This window comes from Hemibagrus wyckioides, linkage group LG20 (assembly GCF_019097595.1).
Source record: "Hemibagrus wyckioides isolate EC202008001 linkage group LG20, SWU_Hwy_1.0, whole genome shotgun sequence".
NCBI lineage: Eukaryota > Metazoa > Chordata > Actinopteri > Siluriformes > Bagridae > Hemibagrus > Hemibagrus wyckioides.
Window position 1 is genome coordinate 14967204 of NC_080729.1, and position 20247 is coordinate 14987450.

Genomic DNA, 20247 nt, shown 5'->3' on the forward strand with positions numbered 1-20247 from the left:
AGGCCAAAGTTCAGCCACATGAAGTGAAAGTAACCAGTAACTGTAGACGGAGTGACCTGATCACCTGAAAGCTCAAATCTGTGGCACAGAAGCGCGGCTTGTGGTGGGGAATCTGTCGTCTGAATGAAAATCACTCGAGAAAAATCAGCTACAGAATTTTACAAATCCAGCTCTCAAAGACCTCCTTTAAAACACACTATAATGCAGTGTAAAGCAATACAGGGACAATTAAAGGCAGAAACATATTAAATATTTACATTTACGGCATACGCTCTCAGCCAAAGCGACACAAGATACAATTTATCTCATTTTATACAGATGAGCAATTGAGGGTTAAGGGCCTCGCTCAGGGGCCCAGCAATGGCAGCTTGGTGGACCCGGGATTCGGACTCACAACCTTCCGAGCACTAGTCCAACACCTTAACCACTAAGCTACCACATCACCATATGGAGCGATTTGAAATATATATGACGTGTGTACAGAGTTTCAAGCTATTTGCTACTGTGTCTTCATTATTCCAATGAGATATTAGCTATTACCTACAGTGCTGACTTCACAAGATGACGTCGCTAGTGCGGTTCCAGCACTGTTGAATAGCAGAAACTGAACTCGAGGCAAAGTAATACCTCTCTGGAATTGCTCCTAGCTCCTAAAAACCAAAGAGCAGCTGCTTCTCTTGCTTCCTTGTCCTGCGCAGTTCACAGCCAGAAGCAAAAAGTTCTCAAGATTCAAAGATTAAAGAAGGCAATGAAGCCCTAAGAGGGGTTTTTCTGGAGAAGAGTCTCGGCTCAGCTAGGGAGCGATCTACAAGATGATGTGTTGAAGCTGATCTGTTGGAGAAGAGTTGACCAGACTAGAGGACTAAAGTGCTGCCGCATCTCACAGAATTTCATTACAAAATAAATCTCAGAAGCTCATATTAATTAAAAAATAATAAATAAGGGGGCAGTGGTGGCTCAAGTGGTATAATATTGTGTATATAAAGTGTGGGTTGTTGATCAGAGGATCGGGGTTCAAGCCACAGCACCACTGTTGGGCAACTGACCAAGGACCTTAACCCTCTCTGCTCCAGGGGTGCTGTATCATAGCTGCCCCTGTGCTTTGACCCCAAAATCCTCAGCTGGGATATGTGTAGAAAAGAATTCCACTGTGCTAAAATGTATGTGTGGCAATAATAAAGGCTTCATGCCCTCAGTTCTTCTAAAAATGATTACGTTTTTTTATATATATATAAATCAAGATTTGTTCCCCCAAAATAGGTTTAAATGTTTTATTTTGTGTCTTTTCATAATAGAAAAACTGACCTATATACACATTATGATGTCAAAGTCTATTTTGTGTCCACTTCTGGCTCAGCAATGCCAAATTAGAACCAAACTGGAAAAGCCCTGCTATCTTTCACCATCTCGTTCCCTCAAACACTCGCACACGGCAGATGGAACGCAGGCCATGGCTGGAGGTTATTATCGTGATGAGTGATAGGGAGCTCAGCCAACGTCCTCTTTGTGTCCATTTGAGCAAAGATACGAGCTGATGGAACAAAAAACACCCATTGTCTCCTAAGCCACATGTAGTCTCATGAAGTGCTAATGAGGTTTCAATCGGGATGCCTTTCCAAAGAAAAGAAAAAAAAAAAAGAAACAGGCCAGAACTCACAACTGGATATACCGCACTTCCTCGTGGCCTTTGACTCCGAGCTGCTTTCCCATGGCCCGAAAAAGTAGAAGCGAGGAATTATTCATGCTATGTGTCCTTTCCAAACCTTGACACTGCCAAAATATACACAATATCACAAGCATATCAGTATGTAACAGCTGCCAGAGAGATTCCCCCCAAAACGGCCCACTGCTGAGGTATCAAAGTCCACAAGGCAACTGTGTTTGTCTTTAACCCCACAGCTGAAAGCAAACGACTTTCACAAACACAGCTTGGTCTAAACTTCTCAAGTCCAAGTCTCACCATAGCGTCATTTCCAATGTGTTAAACTCAGTGCTGCCTCTGGAAAGACACCTTTCCCAGGCCCTTTCAAGGAGATAAACTCAGGGGTCCAGTGTAATCTTTCAACAGGCTTCTCCAGTAGCCAAGCTATTCCAGATATGAACCATAGATAGGAAGGAAGGAAAGACACACGATGAGGGCAGGAAGAAAGATTTATGCCAGTGTGGCTTACCACTTTCCATTCCAACTTCCACACGAATATAAACCCTTTTCATTACGGTGAATTTTTAAGCACTAGTGTCAATGATTTTGGACAGAATTTATCTTCGGTGCCAAAGCTGAATAAAGTGGAACCTCGGCATATGAATGCCCTCCCTTATGAATTGAAATGTTGCAAGAAATTTGCACCGGCATACTAAGCATTTTCGGCATACAAAGAACCCAATCGATCACCGACTAAGTTCCACGTATGTCCAGGAGTCAACCGATGCAAGGTTATGATTTTTTTTTCAGTCAGGGAAAGCTCTTTCAAAAGAATCAACCCACGATGCCAACATTGCCTTCAGCATGTGTTCAAAAGCTACGTTATTTTTGGCACGTTTTTTTTTTGTTAACAGATTGGTGGTGTGGGTGGTCTGTTCTATTTTTAGCCCAAGCTTGGTGGCATGACTTCCTGTGAGGACCCTTGACATGGAATGCTTGGCTTGGGTCAGTTCTTTGTAAGCAGCCATACAGTTTACATGTGATTCGTATTGGTCATATTGGTAATATTTTTGTGTGGCTGGAACGGATTCTCTGTATTTATATTATGGGAAAATTCATTTCTCAATACAAATGTTACCTAAACACCTCAAGATCTCGCCTCAATGCATATGATTAACTTCCACTGTATTTATGGCACTAAAAACAGTATTTGTTATCGGAATTGATTACAAATCCTGTTCTTGACTTCTGCTCTTGCTACAAATCCTAAAAGTTTCCTTGTACGTGTTTTTTTTAGTCAGAAATACCAAAAGCGAAAATTTTCCTGAACCGAGCCTCTAAACTATTTGACTTTCACACAAGAATGTAAAACTCTGGCTCCTGTTTCATTACTTCGCACCCTTCTGCTGCTTTATAGGAACAGACCGTTTCCTTCTTCGGCGAGATTTTTCACTGGTGAAGAAAGTCAAAGAAAGCATCCAGGAGGTCCGATTGCAAAACGTGTCTCTCTGAGATGTTGTATTTTATACAGATTTTTTTTAATCAAACAAAACAGCCCTGGTTAAATGTTTTGTGTGAGAGTACTTATCACGGCCCCCCTTTCACGCTTTCGGTTTAATGATTAAGTTGACATAAACCAGGTTGGAATAATTCGGAGAATTTCCGGGATGAGGTGTGCAATCAGAAACTGATATGTTAGAGGAAAAGACAAGAGACAACAAAGCTGTAAGGACAGGAGAGTCAGTTTTCTCAGCGTTTTCATCTGATCAAGCCATCTTTCAACACGCGTTAATATTTATACATGTGTACCGTAATACAACGTAAAAAAAAAGAAGCATTTTCTGCACGAGTATGAGTTATCACTTAAAAAAATACAACATCGCAGTCAGTGCCAGTGTTTCAATCGGCTCCCAAGCTCCCTAGGTCATAAATAAGTACATCAGCACTGGTAAGGACCCAAGTTCACACACTACACACTGGGATACCGATGACCAAATTTCTGGCAGAACATCAGCACTGGCACTGAAGGCATATACGCCCTCCTTTATGCTGCTTAAACCATCACTTCCAAATCTACAATGTGATTTTCTTTTAAAATGGGCAAATTATAAGCAGAGAAATAATCAAATAAATCAAAGTAAAAAAAAAAAAAAAAAAAAAAAAAATTCTAAGGAACAAATCTGCAGACATCTCAGTGAACAGAGATTCTAATAAAATGTATTAATAATTCTAATAAATTCTAATAGCATTTTTAAGTGATTTCTTTTCTCGTTTAAAAAATTATTAAAAATTAAAGAGGATTTTAAACAAAAAAAAAAGGTTTTGTTGATGCGAAAAGAAACCTTGATAAATGTCTCAAAATAATGTATTTATATCTGTAAAAATAATAATAAATATTTATAAAAAATTCTGTGTATGTATCCCAGTGTAATTATTAGAATACAAGGAAAAAGAAATTAAAAGACATTATTTATTATTATTTATTCCAAATCTCTTGTAAGTCTCACTACTGGCTTGTGGTATTTACTTGGCTAGCAAAAGATGTAAGGAAAAGCTAATATTTATAGATTATGCAGTTGGGTTTTCTGTTGTTTTTTTGTGTGTCATTAACGCTGTAAAAGCATTCGTACCCTCCATGGAAAAAACACCCGGGTAACAAACCCCTGCTTTATGTGTCTAACCCAAAGACATGTCTGTATAATTTAAACTCACCCTTGTTCGGTGAGTGGAATGATGGGATTGACATCACCATGGATACAAACAATGCTGCCTTCAAACCAGGCCAAACTACCAAGCAATGTCGAAATTTCTTTTGCTGTTTTGAGAGAAATCTGAGAACAGTGATGAGTGGTATAGAGCAGTCCAGTTCCACTGACCAGAAATCTGGACGAAGGTTTAACTCTTGAACGGAAAAGCCAGAGGCGATGAAGACGAGGAAGGAAAATCTCCCTGACATGGCATGAGGAAGAATTCTTAAAAATCACCGAGGAAACTATTGTCTTCTGGGTGACATCCGAAAGTAGGACTGCACTTCTTTCAGATTTCGGCAGAAGACCCTATGTATAAATCTACTGGTCAAATTATCCATTAACGCATAAGTAACATAAGCATAAACTGGTTTAGATACAGGATGATGCATTGCGTCAAAGAGGGAGTCACAACTGAGTAAATTGTCCAAGCACTGAAGCATCAGGATGAACATCAAGGACCAAATGATCATATATAAGAGCACTGCTTTAACTCTGCCTATTTGTTTACACTGCTAAAGTACTTAAAAATAGCACTAGCATTATTAAATTCAATATGCACCTTAAGGCTTTCAATAAATTCAAGGAAGGAGAAGAACGTCTCCTTTGTTCGTAACAAAAATAACTCGAATGTATGACTTTCTTTTTGCAACACAAAGACCCCTCGATCCTTTTTAAAGAACATGAATGACTCCCGGGCTTTCCTCCCATAAAGAGCAAGAACAGAAGGGATGTATAAACTTTGAGACAAAAGCGTGATCAAGGCTAAAAAAACACAAAGCACAGTGATAAATGCTGGGAAAAGAAAAGACCTCGCTCTGAATCGCACTCATTCTCAGTCCTTTCAGACCACTTCCTTTCCGTACAGGAGAAGCGCTTCCGAGAAAGACTTAACATTTAAAACTCACAAGCTTCTCCAGTTCAAAGCTTAGTCCTTAAGTGACCGTGTTAGCTGAAGAAGACAAAAGAGAAAATGCCAAATGCATTCTTGGTTATCGAGGGGTCATGTGGACACGAGGGGGATGCAACGATATCGAGCAACATGCTGACTGGGTTTTATTTTGAGATTGCTCAGCTGCACATTGAACTGAGGGCTGATCTTCTGACTTCAACCTGGTGCTTTAGTGCTGCTGGGGACGATCCCACAGTCACACTTTTCCCAAAAACAGTTTATATCCGTGTCTCATTCTCACTTCAGACTACTGGAAACTTGTATCTAAGAACTGCTGCTGTAATCATAATGACTCTCCTGTGTTCATCCCAGGACTCTTATATCACACACTTGAAATCACCGATCAGGCATAACATTATGAGCACTCCCAGGTGAAGTGAAGAACATTGATTATCTCATCATGGCACCTGTTAGTGAGTGGGATATATTAGGCAGCAAGTCCTCAAAGTTGATGTGTTAGAAGCAGGAAAAATGAGCAAGCGTAAGGATTTGAGCGAGTTTGACAAGGGCCAAATTGTGATGGCTAGACCACTGGATCAGAGCATCTCCAAAACTGCAGCTCTTGTGGGGTGTTCCCGGTCTGCAGTGGTCAGTATCTATCAAAAGTGGTCCAAGGTGGTGAACTGGTGACAGGGTCATGGACGGCCAAGACTCACCGATGCACGTGGGGAGCGAAGGCTGGCCCGCGTGATCCGATCCAACACACGAGCTACTGTTGCTCAAATTGCTGAGGAAGTTAATGCTGATTCTGATAGAAAGGTGTCAGAATACACAGTGCATGACGGGTCAGGGCTGTTTTGTCAGCAAAAGGGGAACCAACACAACATTAGGCAGGTGGTCATAATGTTATGCGTGGTTCCCCTGAGTCACTGTAAACTCCGGACAAACAGAATCCTGGGTTATCTTCTTTCACCTTTCACACTGCTCATACTTTACCCAGGGTTAACCTCAAGTAAATCTCGGCTATAAATAATCTGACGTTTCACCATCTACCTTCCTAAACCCTTTGTTAAAGTTCTTATCTGCTGAGTCAACAATCTTGACTGACTAAACAGTCACAATTTGCAGAAATGTTTCCAGCACTACGGCATCAGGATGAATATCACAGACCAGCACGACCTGTTAGAGTAAACAGAGTACTTTAAATAAATGTCTTGTCTCAGACTTTCATATCAGAGAAAAACATGTTTGACATTTGGCTGATCTCTAAAATTTACCAAAAAAAGGACAGGTCTGCGGTTCTGCACCAGGGCAGATATTGTTATCGTCCACAGCTTTGTAAAGCTTTTTGGCCTTTTTGTCAGATCACTGTGTTACTTTTGACTGTCCGTCCAGTTTGTCCTGAACAGACCTTTCTCAGCACTGTTTAAAAAAAGGAGATCGGTTGTCTCTCTTTTTGCCTCAGTTGAAGCATTTGACATTATTTTTCTCTAAAATGCTGCAAATACTGTTTACACAACACACAGGGTTTCTGTGACAGTACAAAGTATGTGATATAAGGCACATGCTGTTTAGTTTCTGCTTGAAAGAGCCAGCGTAACACAGAAGAGGATGAATATGACATTTGGAGAAATGCTGGTTCTATTATATGCAGCCCGAAGTTGCAGAAGCTGTCAGAGCTGGTTGAACAGGTGAAGCTAATCGGTCAGGACAAAGCTACCATGGTGCATGAAATACGGACTATTGTTAGAGTTCAGAGGGGAAAAAAATCCACTTCAGGGCTGTTTCATAAAGGTAAAGGTTAAAGAAGAAGATGACAGAGACAGGAGAACAAAAAATGAAGTTTGTGCTTAAAAATGAAATGACTTTTGAAATGACATTCAGTATATCACGCAACAGCCAATATAATATTGTTAAAATTATATAAAGGCATAATGCCTGGATTTAAAGAAAATAGAATAACTAAAATTACAGGGCTGCCAGTTTAGCTGTAATTTATTCTTGAAATGACTATTAACTTTCTCATTTTTCAATTTTCAGACAACAAAAAGTTTTATTTTTATATTTTATATACAGAAAAATGCCTTATTGTCCTTATTTCATTTGTCTATTTTAAATTAATTTAATTAATTTTTTATTTATATTCATTTATTAAATTAATGAAGATGATGATTTTTTATTATTTATTTATTTATATATATATATATATATATATATTATATATATATATATATATATATATATATATATATATATATATATATATTATTCTCTGATAACCTCAAACAGCTTCACTGGATGGAATCTGCTAGAATCAATTAATTAATCAATAAATATTATTTGAAATGAGGGTCAGAAGCAGCAGCTGGAACTTCTCCTTTCTGCACATGTGACTCGTGTTAAACTGTTATTGACCAGAGTCTGTGCTGCAAAATACTTCCTTCGAAATGCTGACCAATTGAATAAACTGATGTGAAAAGCTGATGACCTTCCATCGCGTTTCGGTGGATGAAGTGTCTCGGTGGTTAAAGGGCACGCATTTGCAGCTGTTAGTCTTTTAAGGAGGAAGCTGTGCTGTCAGACTGGGGATGAGTTAAGGGTGAGAACGAGCTCGGCTGGACGATGGAGCAACACGTACTTACAGCGCCAGACACAGGACACGGAGCTGAGAAGCTCATAAATATGGTTCGGCGAGAGGAGGAAAAAAAATGGGAGAAGGGAGGGGAAGGGAGAGAGAGAGAGAAAGGGGCTGATGAAAGATAAAATTGGATTGTTTTGTCTTTGTATATGCATATTTATTTAGGCAAAAGAAATATAAACAGCTGACTAAAGATAAAAACAATCCTCCTTAAGAGACAGAGAAAGAGAGAGAGAGAGAGAAGCTGAATAATGATAAATAAAACTGCCTTTTTTGTACTACTGTGTATGTGCGTGACACAAAAGTAGAGAGTGAAGTAGAGAGAGAGACAAAAAGCTGACTCAAGATGAATAAAATTGTCTTGTTCTCTGTAAAAAAAAAAAAAAGAGAGAGACAAAAAGCTGACTAAATGTAGATAGAATTGTCTTTTTTTTCCTTTTCAGCTGTCTTTTCTTTTCTGTTTTGAAATATGTGTGTGTGTGTTAGTGGGTGTGGGTGAACGAAAGAGAGAGAGACAGAGAGAGAGAGAGAGAGACAGAGAGACAGAGAGAGAGAGAGGCAATGAAAAATAGATAAATTTGCCTTTTTTGTCCTAATGTGTGTGTGGGTGTGAGAGAGAGACAGAAAGAGAATGCTGACAAAAAGAGAAATAGAATAGCCTAGTGTGTGTGTGTGTGTGTGTGTGTGTGTGTGTGTGTGTGTAATGAACAAGCTGTGAAATCTAACCAGTCTACTTCCAGAGGCCTGTGCTATTTCAAATTCACTGTTATCTCTTAATCACCATGTTCACTCTTCTACTCCTCCATCTCACTGCATCATATTTCCCTTCACATATTTTTCATCTTCGTTTTTAAATTCTTAAACCGTTTCCTCCTGAACCCCCCCCCCACACACACACACACACACTTCAGTCTCCCAGAGTTCCCGTGTTCACCTGCACATCTCTCCATCTCAGCACAGCTGTACACACAGAGCAGTAACACACACACACACATCTCACACACACAAGCCTCTAAAGGTTTGTGCCCACCTCTATTCATGAAAACAGACATTTTTTAAAATAAATAATAAAACCACGTAAAATTAAGGGGGAAAAAAAAAGAAAAGAAAATGACAAAAATGAGGGTCGGGCCAAGATCTGATTGTGGTGGAGAATGAGCAAAGAAAACCCAAACAAACAAACAAACAAACAAACAAATAAATAAATAAATGCATAGATGAATGAATAAATTAATTAACTAACAAATAAATAAATGAATGAACGAATAAATAAATAAATTAATTATTTAACACATTTTGTCAATGTCTAAGCCAAGAACATTCTGTGTAGATACAATCATCAATCAAAACATATACACACACGCAAAGACAGACACACACGCACACAGACATACACATACACACAGACAGACACACCCACCCATAAACACACCCACAAACATGCGAGAGACTAATCCAATGAAATGCTGACAATGTAAATGGTCCTCTGCTTTTTGGGCGTTGGAGAAAATGCTGAAGTCTGGACAAACAAACGTGAACTAAACACACACACACACAGCCTGAAAGGTAATTGTCTGAGAAACTGACCCTGGAGATTAGGGACAATGTAAAAGCCTTCAGGTGACAGAGGTGTGAAGCAGTGCAGGCTGGGAATTCACAGAGGGTTTTTGCTACAGTATTTTGGATGGAATCCGCTCGAACACAGTAAAGGCTGTTTGTCAGAAAGCCGCTCACACACCTGAGCGTGTTTTGTTACTAGGACATGGATTATGCAGGGATGTCGAGTGTTACACTGGATAATCAGAAGTGATTTGCATGGCGCAGGTCATCGTATCATGTAAATATAATGTAAATATCAGCTACAACTTCCATTATTAATGTCTGCCACTGCCGCTAATAGAAGAGCTTGTTTTAATCTCTTGTTTTTAGAATTATAATCGAATTATTAACACTGTATTAACAACTACGGAGCGACGCAGTGACCAAGAAACAGTTACACAAGTAAGCGATATTCTTGATGAAGATTTTCTTAAGGATTCAGACAGATTAACCTCAACCCTAGAACAGTTATTTATAACAAACATACAAACAATTTAATTTCAAGTAAGTTCATAAATCCATCCTTTTTCTGTAGCAATCATCCCCACAAGTCTCTCCCAGACTCAGTGGACGGGTTGCCAAGTCATCACAGGGCACAAATTCACCCCCATTTACTGACTACAGACAATTTAGAGATGCCAATCAGCCTAAAACGCATGTCTTTGGACTGGGGAAATAAACTTATTAGTACCGGGGGAAATCCCTGAAGCATAGGGAACACACACACACACACACACACACACACACACACACAGAAAGCTGAGATAGGAATAAGAGCCCACAACATGTAGATTCAAGGCAAATGTGCTACTAACCACTAAACCTTCAGCAATAAATTTTCTGCGGTCATTACACATGGGCATTAACATCATGATTTCTGCTTGTCTTAGAAAGACTTTATCAAAATGTTTACATGTAGTTAAGGGGGAGAGATATAATAATTTATAATGAATTATATGCAGAACTATTTATAGGTTTGAAAAACAAATGGCCAGAAATATAGTAATATTTTTTTTTATATCTGTTTGTTTATATTTGTAATGTCTACAAAAACATTTATTTATTTATTTAATAAATTTTCTTTTTTCACATATTAATTTCTCTTTTTCACATTTATTTAACTTATTTTTTAAAAATATATATGCAATATTAAAATAAATATAAAAAAATATATATTTTTATGCTGAGATTAAAAATCTACAATTTTTTTATTATTAAAAAAAAGAAAAATCATTTTACATATTTAAAAAAAATATCACCATGAGAAAAGTGTATTGTAACAGCCAGTATGATGATACTGATATTACACTGGCACATCTCCCAGCTCTAAGCATAGTAACTGGTAAGACTGGACAGAGACTTGGTCATTAACAGTCTTCTCGGCGGAGTTACTTGTTCATTGCATGTAATAATTAGTGGATTGACTACATTAAAAGCACGACCATATTATATTACATATTCTATATTATATTGGTTTGTAAACAAAGCTTTAATGGCCATTTTTAAACTTCTCTTATCCTCAGTGACATGCAGGATTTAATCCTTAGCTAGAGTTACGATTAATATTCAAAAACTCACTCCGGCTTAAAATCTGTAGTCAGATATCAGATGATCGACACAGTAGACTGACCAATATGGTTATTTAGAAACACCTCTTAAGGAAGAATACACACTACAGGACATACTGTAATGAAAAAATAAAATCAACAACATGGGGATGTAAAGCCGCCAGAAGCTACTGCTGCTACGCTGAAACATGATTGATTTCTAATAAATAATTTTTCTGCTACGCTGAAAAATGATTGATTTCTAATAATATCTCTAAAAAAAATAAATACTTTGTGTTAGTCCTTTAACATCTCAGAAATCTGCAAAGTTTTTAATAATTAAAGAATTAGTTTACAGTTATATGCTATGAAATGTTCCACAAGGCACGTTAATTCTGGTTATCACTTGCGCTAGAGCAGCTATAGATAGTCCTTCAATCACCAGGCTCTGTTTCAAAGACAAAAACAAACAAACAAACAAACAAACAAACACGGAAATAGCAAATAGTGGAAAATGTACCACTGGGGACTCCTTCCATCGATGTAAATATTCAATAAAGACTTATCTCTTTACAGAATGCTTTACTACGTCAACATTTTCTTTAGATAAAGAACGTGTTTTGTAATCTGTTTCTAATAAGCTTTAGGTTAGGTGGAGCTTCTGTTTGTGAATGGTGTAAAGTCCCTGTGAACGACTTATAAATAAATCAAATTAAATTCTGAACTAATTAAAATGCTACAAAGCCTTTTTACAGCTCTGTAAGTTAGGAGTCAGTTCTTATGTTCACCAAAACTCATTTGCACACAGACAGACAGACAGACAGAATGAGCCACTTGCGAGCAAACAAGCAGTTTCCATGTGCAGGGACAATAAATCTTGTCAATGCTTCAACTTTCCTGTCAGAAAAACCCTCACAATGTGAGACACAAAAGAAATCGCTGAAGTGATTATTACACTAATGGCCTTCTTTGGGAAGACACATTCACACACGCAATGGGAGCATTCACGAGCTAATTGATATGTTTAAGAGGTACATATATATATATACACCTCTTTTTAATCATGCCTTTAATTATTTTTTGGGTTGGCAGCACCATGAATAATCAGATCAAAAATACTGTATGGCTAAAAGGGGAAGCAAATCAAACCTTAACCAGTGAATAAGGCTGGTAATAAAGTTCATTCCAACTGGTCATCATGAAGAGTTTCGCAGTTTTAGAATAAAAACAAAAAACATCACTTTTGGGATCCTTCTTCTGTCGAATACATGTACAATAAATACATTTATATAAATAAATCAGAGCTCATTTTTTCCCACCACAACTGCAATCTGTATAAATGTTTATTACACGCCACTGTAACCGGTGCCTTTCCCTCCATACCGTACACACCAAGCTAAAAAGCCAGACACAAATATTTGTTTGCGTTTGAGCAGACAGGTACATCCGAATACCCTCAAAGACCTTTCTCCGATGCACACGCATGAACGGTTTGGACTAAACAGAGTGTGTGTTGATTTATGCATGGTTCAAAAACTGGTGAAATTGAACAGCAGAGTGAAACTCTAAACCATGCAATCACTTATGCAAGTCGTAACAAGCCTACAAGCCTATCTGGTTTATGTGTTTTGTGAAACACACACACACACGTAAATGGAGGAATGTAAAGAAGTACACTTATTCGAGGCAGTTTTACTTCAGACTTCAACCATCCACCTTGTGTAAATGTTTTTTTTTGGGCAAACTGGACAAAAAAACGATTGACCAGATTTCTTTTTATCTTAGGGTGCCAATTCTTTTACCCTTTTCTAATGCCTAGATTTATTTCTTTTAATTTATGGGTCTGTTCTCAGATTGACTTAAAAAGTCCTTAATATGAAACTTCTGATTTTAACTGTGTGCGCGTGTGTGTGTTTCAAGTTGTATACGGATCTATACGCTCATCTCCAGCTTGATGATGAACTTTTATAAAGGAATCAGAAAGAGGTTTGTTGTAAGCGGTTAGATTACCAGGCCAACAAAACAGAACAGTGGGAGAAAGTTTCTGGAATCTGGAGCGATTTAGAAGAGATAAATGACAAAGGATGTGACATGGCCATTTATGTTAGGATCAACAGCAGAGTAAGATAAGTAAAGAGGAGATGCAGACGACTGGAAGTCTGGAATGTGCAAATTTTTGAAATGCAAATTTCATCAAATACACTGTATGTGAGAATTGATATACAGGGCTTTTTACACTGCGATGAGCTCCGGGTAGAGACATGTTTCACATGTGATTAAGACGTACCACTTTTTTTCACACGGGGTTTGAAACCCTGCTCTGAAGCTGGGGTAGCATGTCTTTTGCACAGGCATCCAAGCAACAGACACCTAGGAACAGACACCAAAGCAAGAGACATCCAAGCAACAGACACCTAGGCAGCAGACGCCCAAGCTGCAGTCATAAGGAACAGACACCCAAGTAGCAGACATACAAGCAGCAGTCATCAGGAACAGATAACTAAGCAACAGACCACTAGGAACAGGCACCCGAGAACATGCACCCAAGCAACAGTCATCAGGAACAGACACCCAAGCAGCAGACACCCAAGCAACAGTCACCCAAGCAGCAGACACCCAAGCAGCAGACACCCAAGCAGCAGACACCCAAGCAGCAGACACCCAAGCAGCAGACACCCAAGCAGCAGACACCAAAGCAGCAGACACCAGGATCAGTCACCCAAGCATCAGACACCCAGGAACAGACACCAAAGCATCAGACACCCAGGAACAGACACCCAAGCAGCAGACACCCAGGCAACAGACACCCAAGCAGCAGACACCCAGGCAACAGACACCCAGGCAACAGACACCCAGGCAACAGACACCCAGGCAACAGACACCCAGGCATCAGACACCCAGGCATCAGACACCCAGGCATCAGACACCCAAGCATCAGACACCCAAGCAACAGACACCAGGATCAGACACCCAAGCATCAGACACCCAGGAACAGACACCCAAGCAGCAGACACCAAAGCATCAGACACCCAGGAACAGACACCCAAGCAGCAGACACCCAGGCAACAGACACCCAGGCAACAGACATCCAGGCAACAGACACCCAGGCATCAGACACCCAGGCATCAGACACCCAGGCATCAGACACCCAGGCATCAGACACCCAGGTATCAGACACCCAGGCATCAGACACCCAGGCATCAGACACCCAAGCAACAGACACCAGGATCAGACACCCAAGCATCAGACACCCAGGCATCAGACACCCAAGCAACAGACACCAGGATCAGACACCCAAGCATCAGACACCCAGGAACAGACACCCAAGCAACAGACACCCAGGAACAGACACCCAGGAACAGACACCCAAGCAACAGACACCCAAGCAACAGACACCAGGATCAGACACCCAATCAGAAACCATCTCATATCATGTGAAACCCAGGATGTAGCAACACTTAACAAAAACAGCTTGATAGAGTCAGACAGTAAAACACTGAACATTATCGAAGTGCAAACTATCGCAAAGGGGAAATATGGGACACTGAAAAATGAGTGGAATTTGGAGATCAGTGAACGCCAGATTATGAATCGTTAAACCCGGGTAAAGTATAAGCAGTGTGAAATGTGGAACAAGATAACCCAGGGTTACTTTTACAATCACCCATGGGGAATTATTATCCTGTGAAAAGCACTAGTATGTATCCACTCAAGCCAAGAAGACCCGCCTACTTTCCTGGAAAAGGACCCGCCTACTTTCCTGGAAAAGGACCAACCACATGTCAGCAAAGATTCTGAGATATTAGGTATCGCTGCTATATCTCCGAAATGCCACTAAAAAGTTTCAAGCTCCGTAATACATTCAACGTCGACTCATTGTGTTGCGTTTTTCAAATAGTTTTGATGCAAACTGTGGATAGCATCAAGATCCTGAAGCTTGTAGCCAGAAAGGTGCACAAATATAACAGCCTCCCAGATGCGCCATAACCTGACTGTCTATCCGACCTTACACTTATTTTTGCGGCAAAATACTATTTCAGATGCTTTAAATAAATCAAAAAACCTAGACGTCTTCCATGTTTTGAGTGTAAAAAAATTGGGGACATATTCCAGCACTGGTGGAACACCGGCTTGATCATACTGTGGGTTTTGGGCACTGAAACCTGAAACCGGTTCCTGGTTCCCATGTTTCATTTCAACCTTTTATAGGGGTCCATGAGGGCATGCAAAGATACCATCTGAGCTTCTCTTCAGCTTTTGTATTGTGTAAAACACCAAATACACATGCTTCGGTGAAAATGGTTTAGATCTCGTGATACGAGTAAGGATTGGAGTGTGGGTAATGAAATAAACTAATTGCTTGGATCAAATGCTTACACTAGAGACGTTGGCTCATCAGTGACAAATCGGACTGTGAAACGTGACAGAACAGGAGGCAGGATAACTCGAGCATGAAATACTTTCTAGATCCTAAGACTTGATGTTGCTGTCGATGAAGGCTCTGGTAAATTCCGGGTACTGGTTTTGGACATTTTATTATTGGGGATTCTCACCCTGGTTCATTGTTCAGAACAAACCTTCTATATAACTCAGCTGTTTAACAGTGAATTATCTATAATGTCAATTTTAATTGGTTGATAAGAAAAATTTGTAGTGAAATATTAGAAGCAACATGATGCATAGCTGCAAAGTAGTCAAATACACACATACTCTACACACTGTATAGTGCAGTAGTAATGTCCAGGAAGTATTGTATTGTTCACCTTATTGCATCTCTCCCGTTGCTACCCAACATTTCATGGACTAGGCAACCTCAGTGGTCACTATTGTAGTACTTTGGTCTCTATCCGCAAGGAGACATAAAACTCTAGTTGTGTATAGTAGCTTTTTATCCAGTCAAACATGAAGCAGAGCATTGGACCTGGAGACAGGAACAAATCAATGACTGCATACATTGTTTACAGTTTTCTCTTTTTCGTATCTTAATTTAAACCCATGTCTTGGTAGGAGTGTACAATTGAACTGCAGCACAAGAATTTGACTGTGCATGGATGCTTAAAGCACTCTTTACATAGACAACGATAAACTCGCAACCCACCATTTCTACAGATCTGTAGTACGCTAGACGCTTTTGTGATATGCATCAGACTGGAGTCAATTCACACCCACAAAAATGCTTAGCCTGCTTGAACCCACATCTTGAACCACTATCTGTTTTAGGTGACATAAAAATGTGGTCCTTTTTGTTGGGCTGCACGTTTAATTGCTCGAACAATCCTCAATCGATTTTGGAGACAGCTTAGCTTATTTTGGCTGAAAGATATACTGAAAGAATTATGTAAGCTTATTGGGAAGTGATCAACAACGGGGCGGTCAGACAGGTAGTACGGTTTTGGAGGTTTTGTGGAATGTCAGTGATGTAACGTACATGATAGCAGCTACAAAAAAAGACGTCGCCATTTTTCGTAAAATCGTCACGTAACAAGTTCAAGGGCACTAATATATACCTATTCTAGTATCTAAACTATTCACCAAGCAGAAGCGATCGCTTGACAGCACTACGATCAATAAATGTGTGGCAAGATGTACAAAAAAATGCTGTTTTTTCTATTCGTATTTCATACATTCCTCAAGAGCTGTAGCTTAGCTTCCTTAATAGGTTCTACATGGAAAGTTTTCTCAATGTAAAACACAGTATTCAACCTCAAAACAGTGAACATCTTTAGATTCGTAGGCATTAGAAACTTCTAGAATGGCGACTGCTTATTGAAAACACACACACACACACACACAATATAATAAAACGTGTGTTCTTCTGTTCCAACACACCCACTGTAACCTGATGAAGGGTTAGATGAACTGATAAGTTGAGATAGAAAAGGAAATGTAAAATGCCTTAAGAGTCCAGGCCATAGCATGTTGAAAGTACTGACCTACACACAATTTCAGTGTCCTACATTTATCCCGACAGTGAATCCGTGTTATTATATACAAACCCGCTGCCAGTTTACATCTGTCTGTACCAACTGTACTGCACTTTACCCCGTATGTTACAATCACATTTCTTTCTACCTTCAATAGACACGTCGATTGTACTGAGTCACACCTGTGTGCCATGTCTCCAGGTGTTGTGTGGTGAATGAGTAAGTCAATAGCTATCCTCATGCTGTTTTTATATGCGCTGTGCAGTGCAAATGTTTGAAAACCAACAAGACTTTCTGTGTTTTAAGCCGAATTTTACGATTGCTACTTGCAACACTAATCCCAGTGAACGATCCCAATTAAGTCTTGTATAGATTCTGTACCAGTAACGATCTCTGTTTCAGGCTATGTTGACGAAGACCCTGTGATTAAAGAATAATTGCATCCCAACCTCCGCCGTCACGGATTCTTTAAAGTGGGCTTGTGGTAATAGGGACAGATTTGTTTAGTGCATTTGTGTTGTTTACATTTACATCATGCATAATCCTAGGCCCTCCTTCTATTGGTGGATGAGTGTGTTAGCAGAATACACTCTTGAGAATTTTATATCAAATTCCCAGACACTGTCAGGACACTGGTCTTTGGTCATCGACACTAAATCGGTCAATGCACTATGCACGATGTCATCGAAGACCATCGATTTCTATTTCATGACCTGAAAATGTATAACGTTCATTTCTTATGGGTGCACAAACTTTCGCATTCAACTCTCTCTTCTAATTCTGCCAGATTTTTTTTTTTTTGTTCAGTTTTCTTTAGAGCATATGAACACTTTCTTTCGGTCCTGTCGAACAACATTTCTGCAGATTTTATCAGATTTGAAGGGTTGATCTTTTGCACAATTATTCAGCCACAATTTGTTTTCCTCACTTCAAATCTGCCCCCCCCCTTTTATTGGGAGACAAACTGTGCATGTTCTCTGCAAACAGAAACCACAAGGAATGTAAATATCTGGACTTGGTGAGAAAGTTAAACCGAATTAATTGTCTCCAGGAAAAACAATAGAGTAGGTTGGTAAACATATGGAGTGTCTCTGAGGAAGTCTAGACTAGACTATACACAATATAAGGACTAAATAGCTTCAGGTTCCTAAATTGGGAGATTTTGCAGACTGTTTTGCATAAACACCCTCTGAATGTTTATAATATTATTTCAAAATGTCTACTTCGTCTGTAAACACAGCTGAAGCAAGCTAAAGTGCTGTTAATTCACTACTTTTACTTGTATAACCTCCTATATTGACACCATGACACTAGCGTACTAAATAGTATGTGAAGTGTGTTAAAGTAGCACGCGCTGATTGGAGGAATGTTGTGTCTTTAGCATACTAGTTAGTAGACTAGTATGCTGCTTGGGACGAGGCCCTTATCAGTTAGACTTACCGATTATCACACACAGAACATCCACGAGGATAAAGATCTTCTTTTTCTTTAAGTCCATCATGTTGAACTCGTGTGTGTGTGTGTGTGTGTGTGTGTGTGTCAGTGTGTTAAATGTCGAGGTCAGGTAAATACGAGGTCCACGTTGGGAAGACTGCAAACTCGAAGTGCGAGTTCTTCCGGATCCTCTGCTCCTTTGTACCTGTGACGGCACTGATTTCTGTCCAAGGTGTTCCTCGGGAAAACACGGAACTCTTCAGCTACGGAAGATAAAAGTTCATGAAGGCTGCATGTGAGGAGAAAGTGTGAGTTGACATGAAGAGATGAGGAGAGATGTTAGTGTCCTGCGGTGAGACGGAACAGCGAGGGAAAAACAGCTAAACTCCTCTCTCTCTCACACACACAGATACACACTCCGAGTTAAGCTTCACCTTCCACTGACTGAGCTCAGTAAAACTGCACCCGGGTCTACACTCCCTCCTGGTGACGTCACGATCCCTGCCCCGCGTCCTCGCGCGCGCGCGCGCACACACACACACACACACACACAGACTTTATGCAGTTCACATTTACATTAATACACTTTCTAATACACAATTTCTTTGCTCTCTCTCTCTCTCTCTCTCTCTCTCTCTCTCTCTCTCTCTCACGCACACACACACACACACACTTTCCCTAGTTCACATTTACATTAATACACTTTCTAATACACAATTTCTTTGCTCTCTCTCTCTCTCTCTCTCTCTCTCTCACGCACACACACACACACACACTTTCCCTAGTTCACATTTACATTAATACACTTTCTAATACACAATTTCTTTGCTCTCTCTCTCTCTCTCTCTCTCTCTCTCACGCACACACACACACACACACACACTTTCCCTAGTTCACATTTGCATTAATACACTTTCTAATACACAATTTCTTTGCTCTCTCTCTCTCTCTCTCTCCCTCTCTCTCTCTCACGCACACACACACACACGCACACACACACACACACACACACTTTCCCTAGTTCACATTTGCATTAATACACTTTCTCATACACACTTTCTTTACTCTCTCTCTCTCTCTTTCACACACACACACACACACACTCACTTTCTGTAGTTCACATTTGCATTAATACACTTTCTCATACACACTTTTTTTTACTCACTCTCTCTCTCTCTCTCTCTCTCTCTCTCTCTCTCTCTCTCTTTCACACACACACACACACACTTACTTTCTGTAGTTCACATTTGCATTAATACACTTTCTCATACACACTTTTTTTACTCACTCTCTCTCTCTCTCTCTCTCTCTTTCACACACACACACACACACACACACTTACTTTCTGTAGTTCACATTTGCATTAGTACACTTTCTCATACACACTTTTTTTTACTCTCTCTCTCTCTCTCTCTCTCTCTCTCTCTCTCTCTCACACACACACACACACACACACATTCCATAGTTTACATTTACATTAATACACTTTCTAATACACAATTTCTTTGCTCTCTCTTACTCTCTCTCTCTCTCTCTCTCTCTCTCTCTCTCTCATACACACACACATACATACACATTCAAACACACTCTGCAATTCAGTTCAGTTCATGTCAGTGTGTATGCCTGCCACAACAAACTATGGTACAGTGGCAAAGTTTCACATTAAAGATAATAATAATAATAATAATAATAATAATAATAATAATAATAATAATAAACAGAATTAGAACATGGGGCACAGTGGTTTAGTGGTTAGCATGCTTGCCTCACACATCCAGGGTTGGGGGCTTGATTTCCGTGTGTGTTTGTCCTCGTGCTTCGGGA

General features: G+C 39.6%; 1 protein-coding gene across 1 annotated transcript in view; it reads right to left on the reverse strand.

Annotated features, from left to right (window-relative positions):
- The window catches only part of plpp2a (phospholipid phosphatase 2a), a 31974-nt gene extending 13095 nt beyond the window's left edge, over positions 1-18879 (reverse strand). Inside the window, exon 1 of the mRNA XM_058418730.1 lies at positions 18430-18879. Within this exon, the coding sequence (XP_058274713.1) occupies positions 18430-18490 (61 nt within the window). The 5' untranslated portion in view covers positions 18491-18879. The remainder of the gene's footprint in view (positions 1-18429) is intronic.
- Between the last annotated feature and the right edge of the window lie 1368 nt (positions 18880-20247).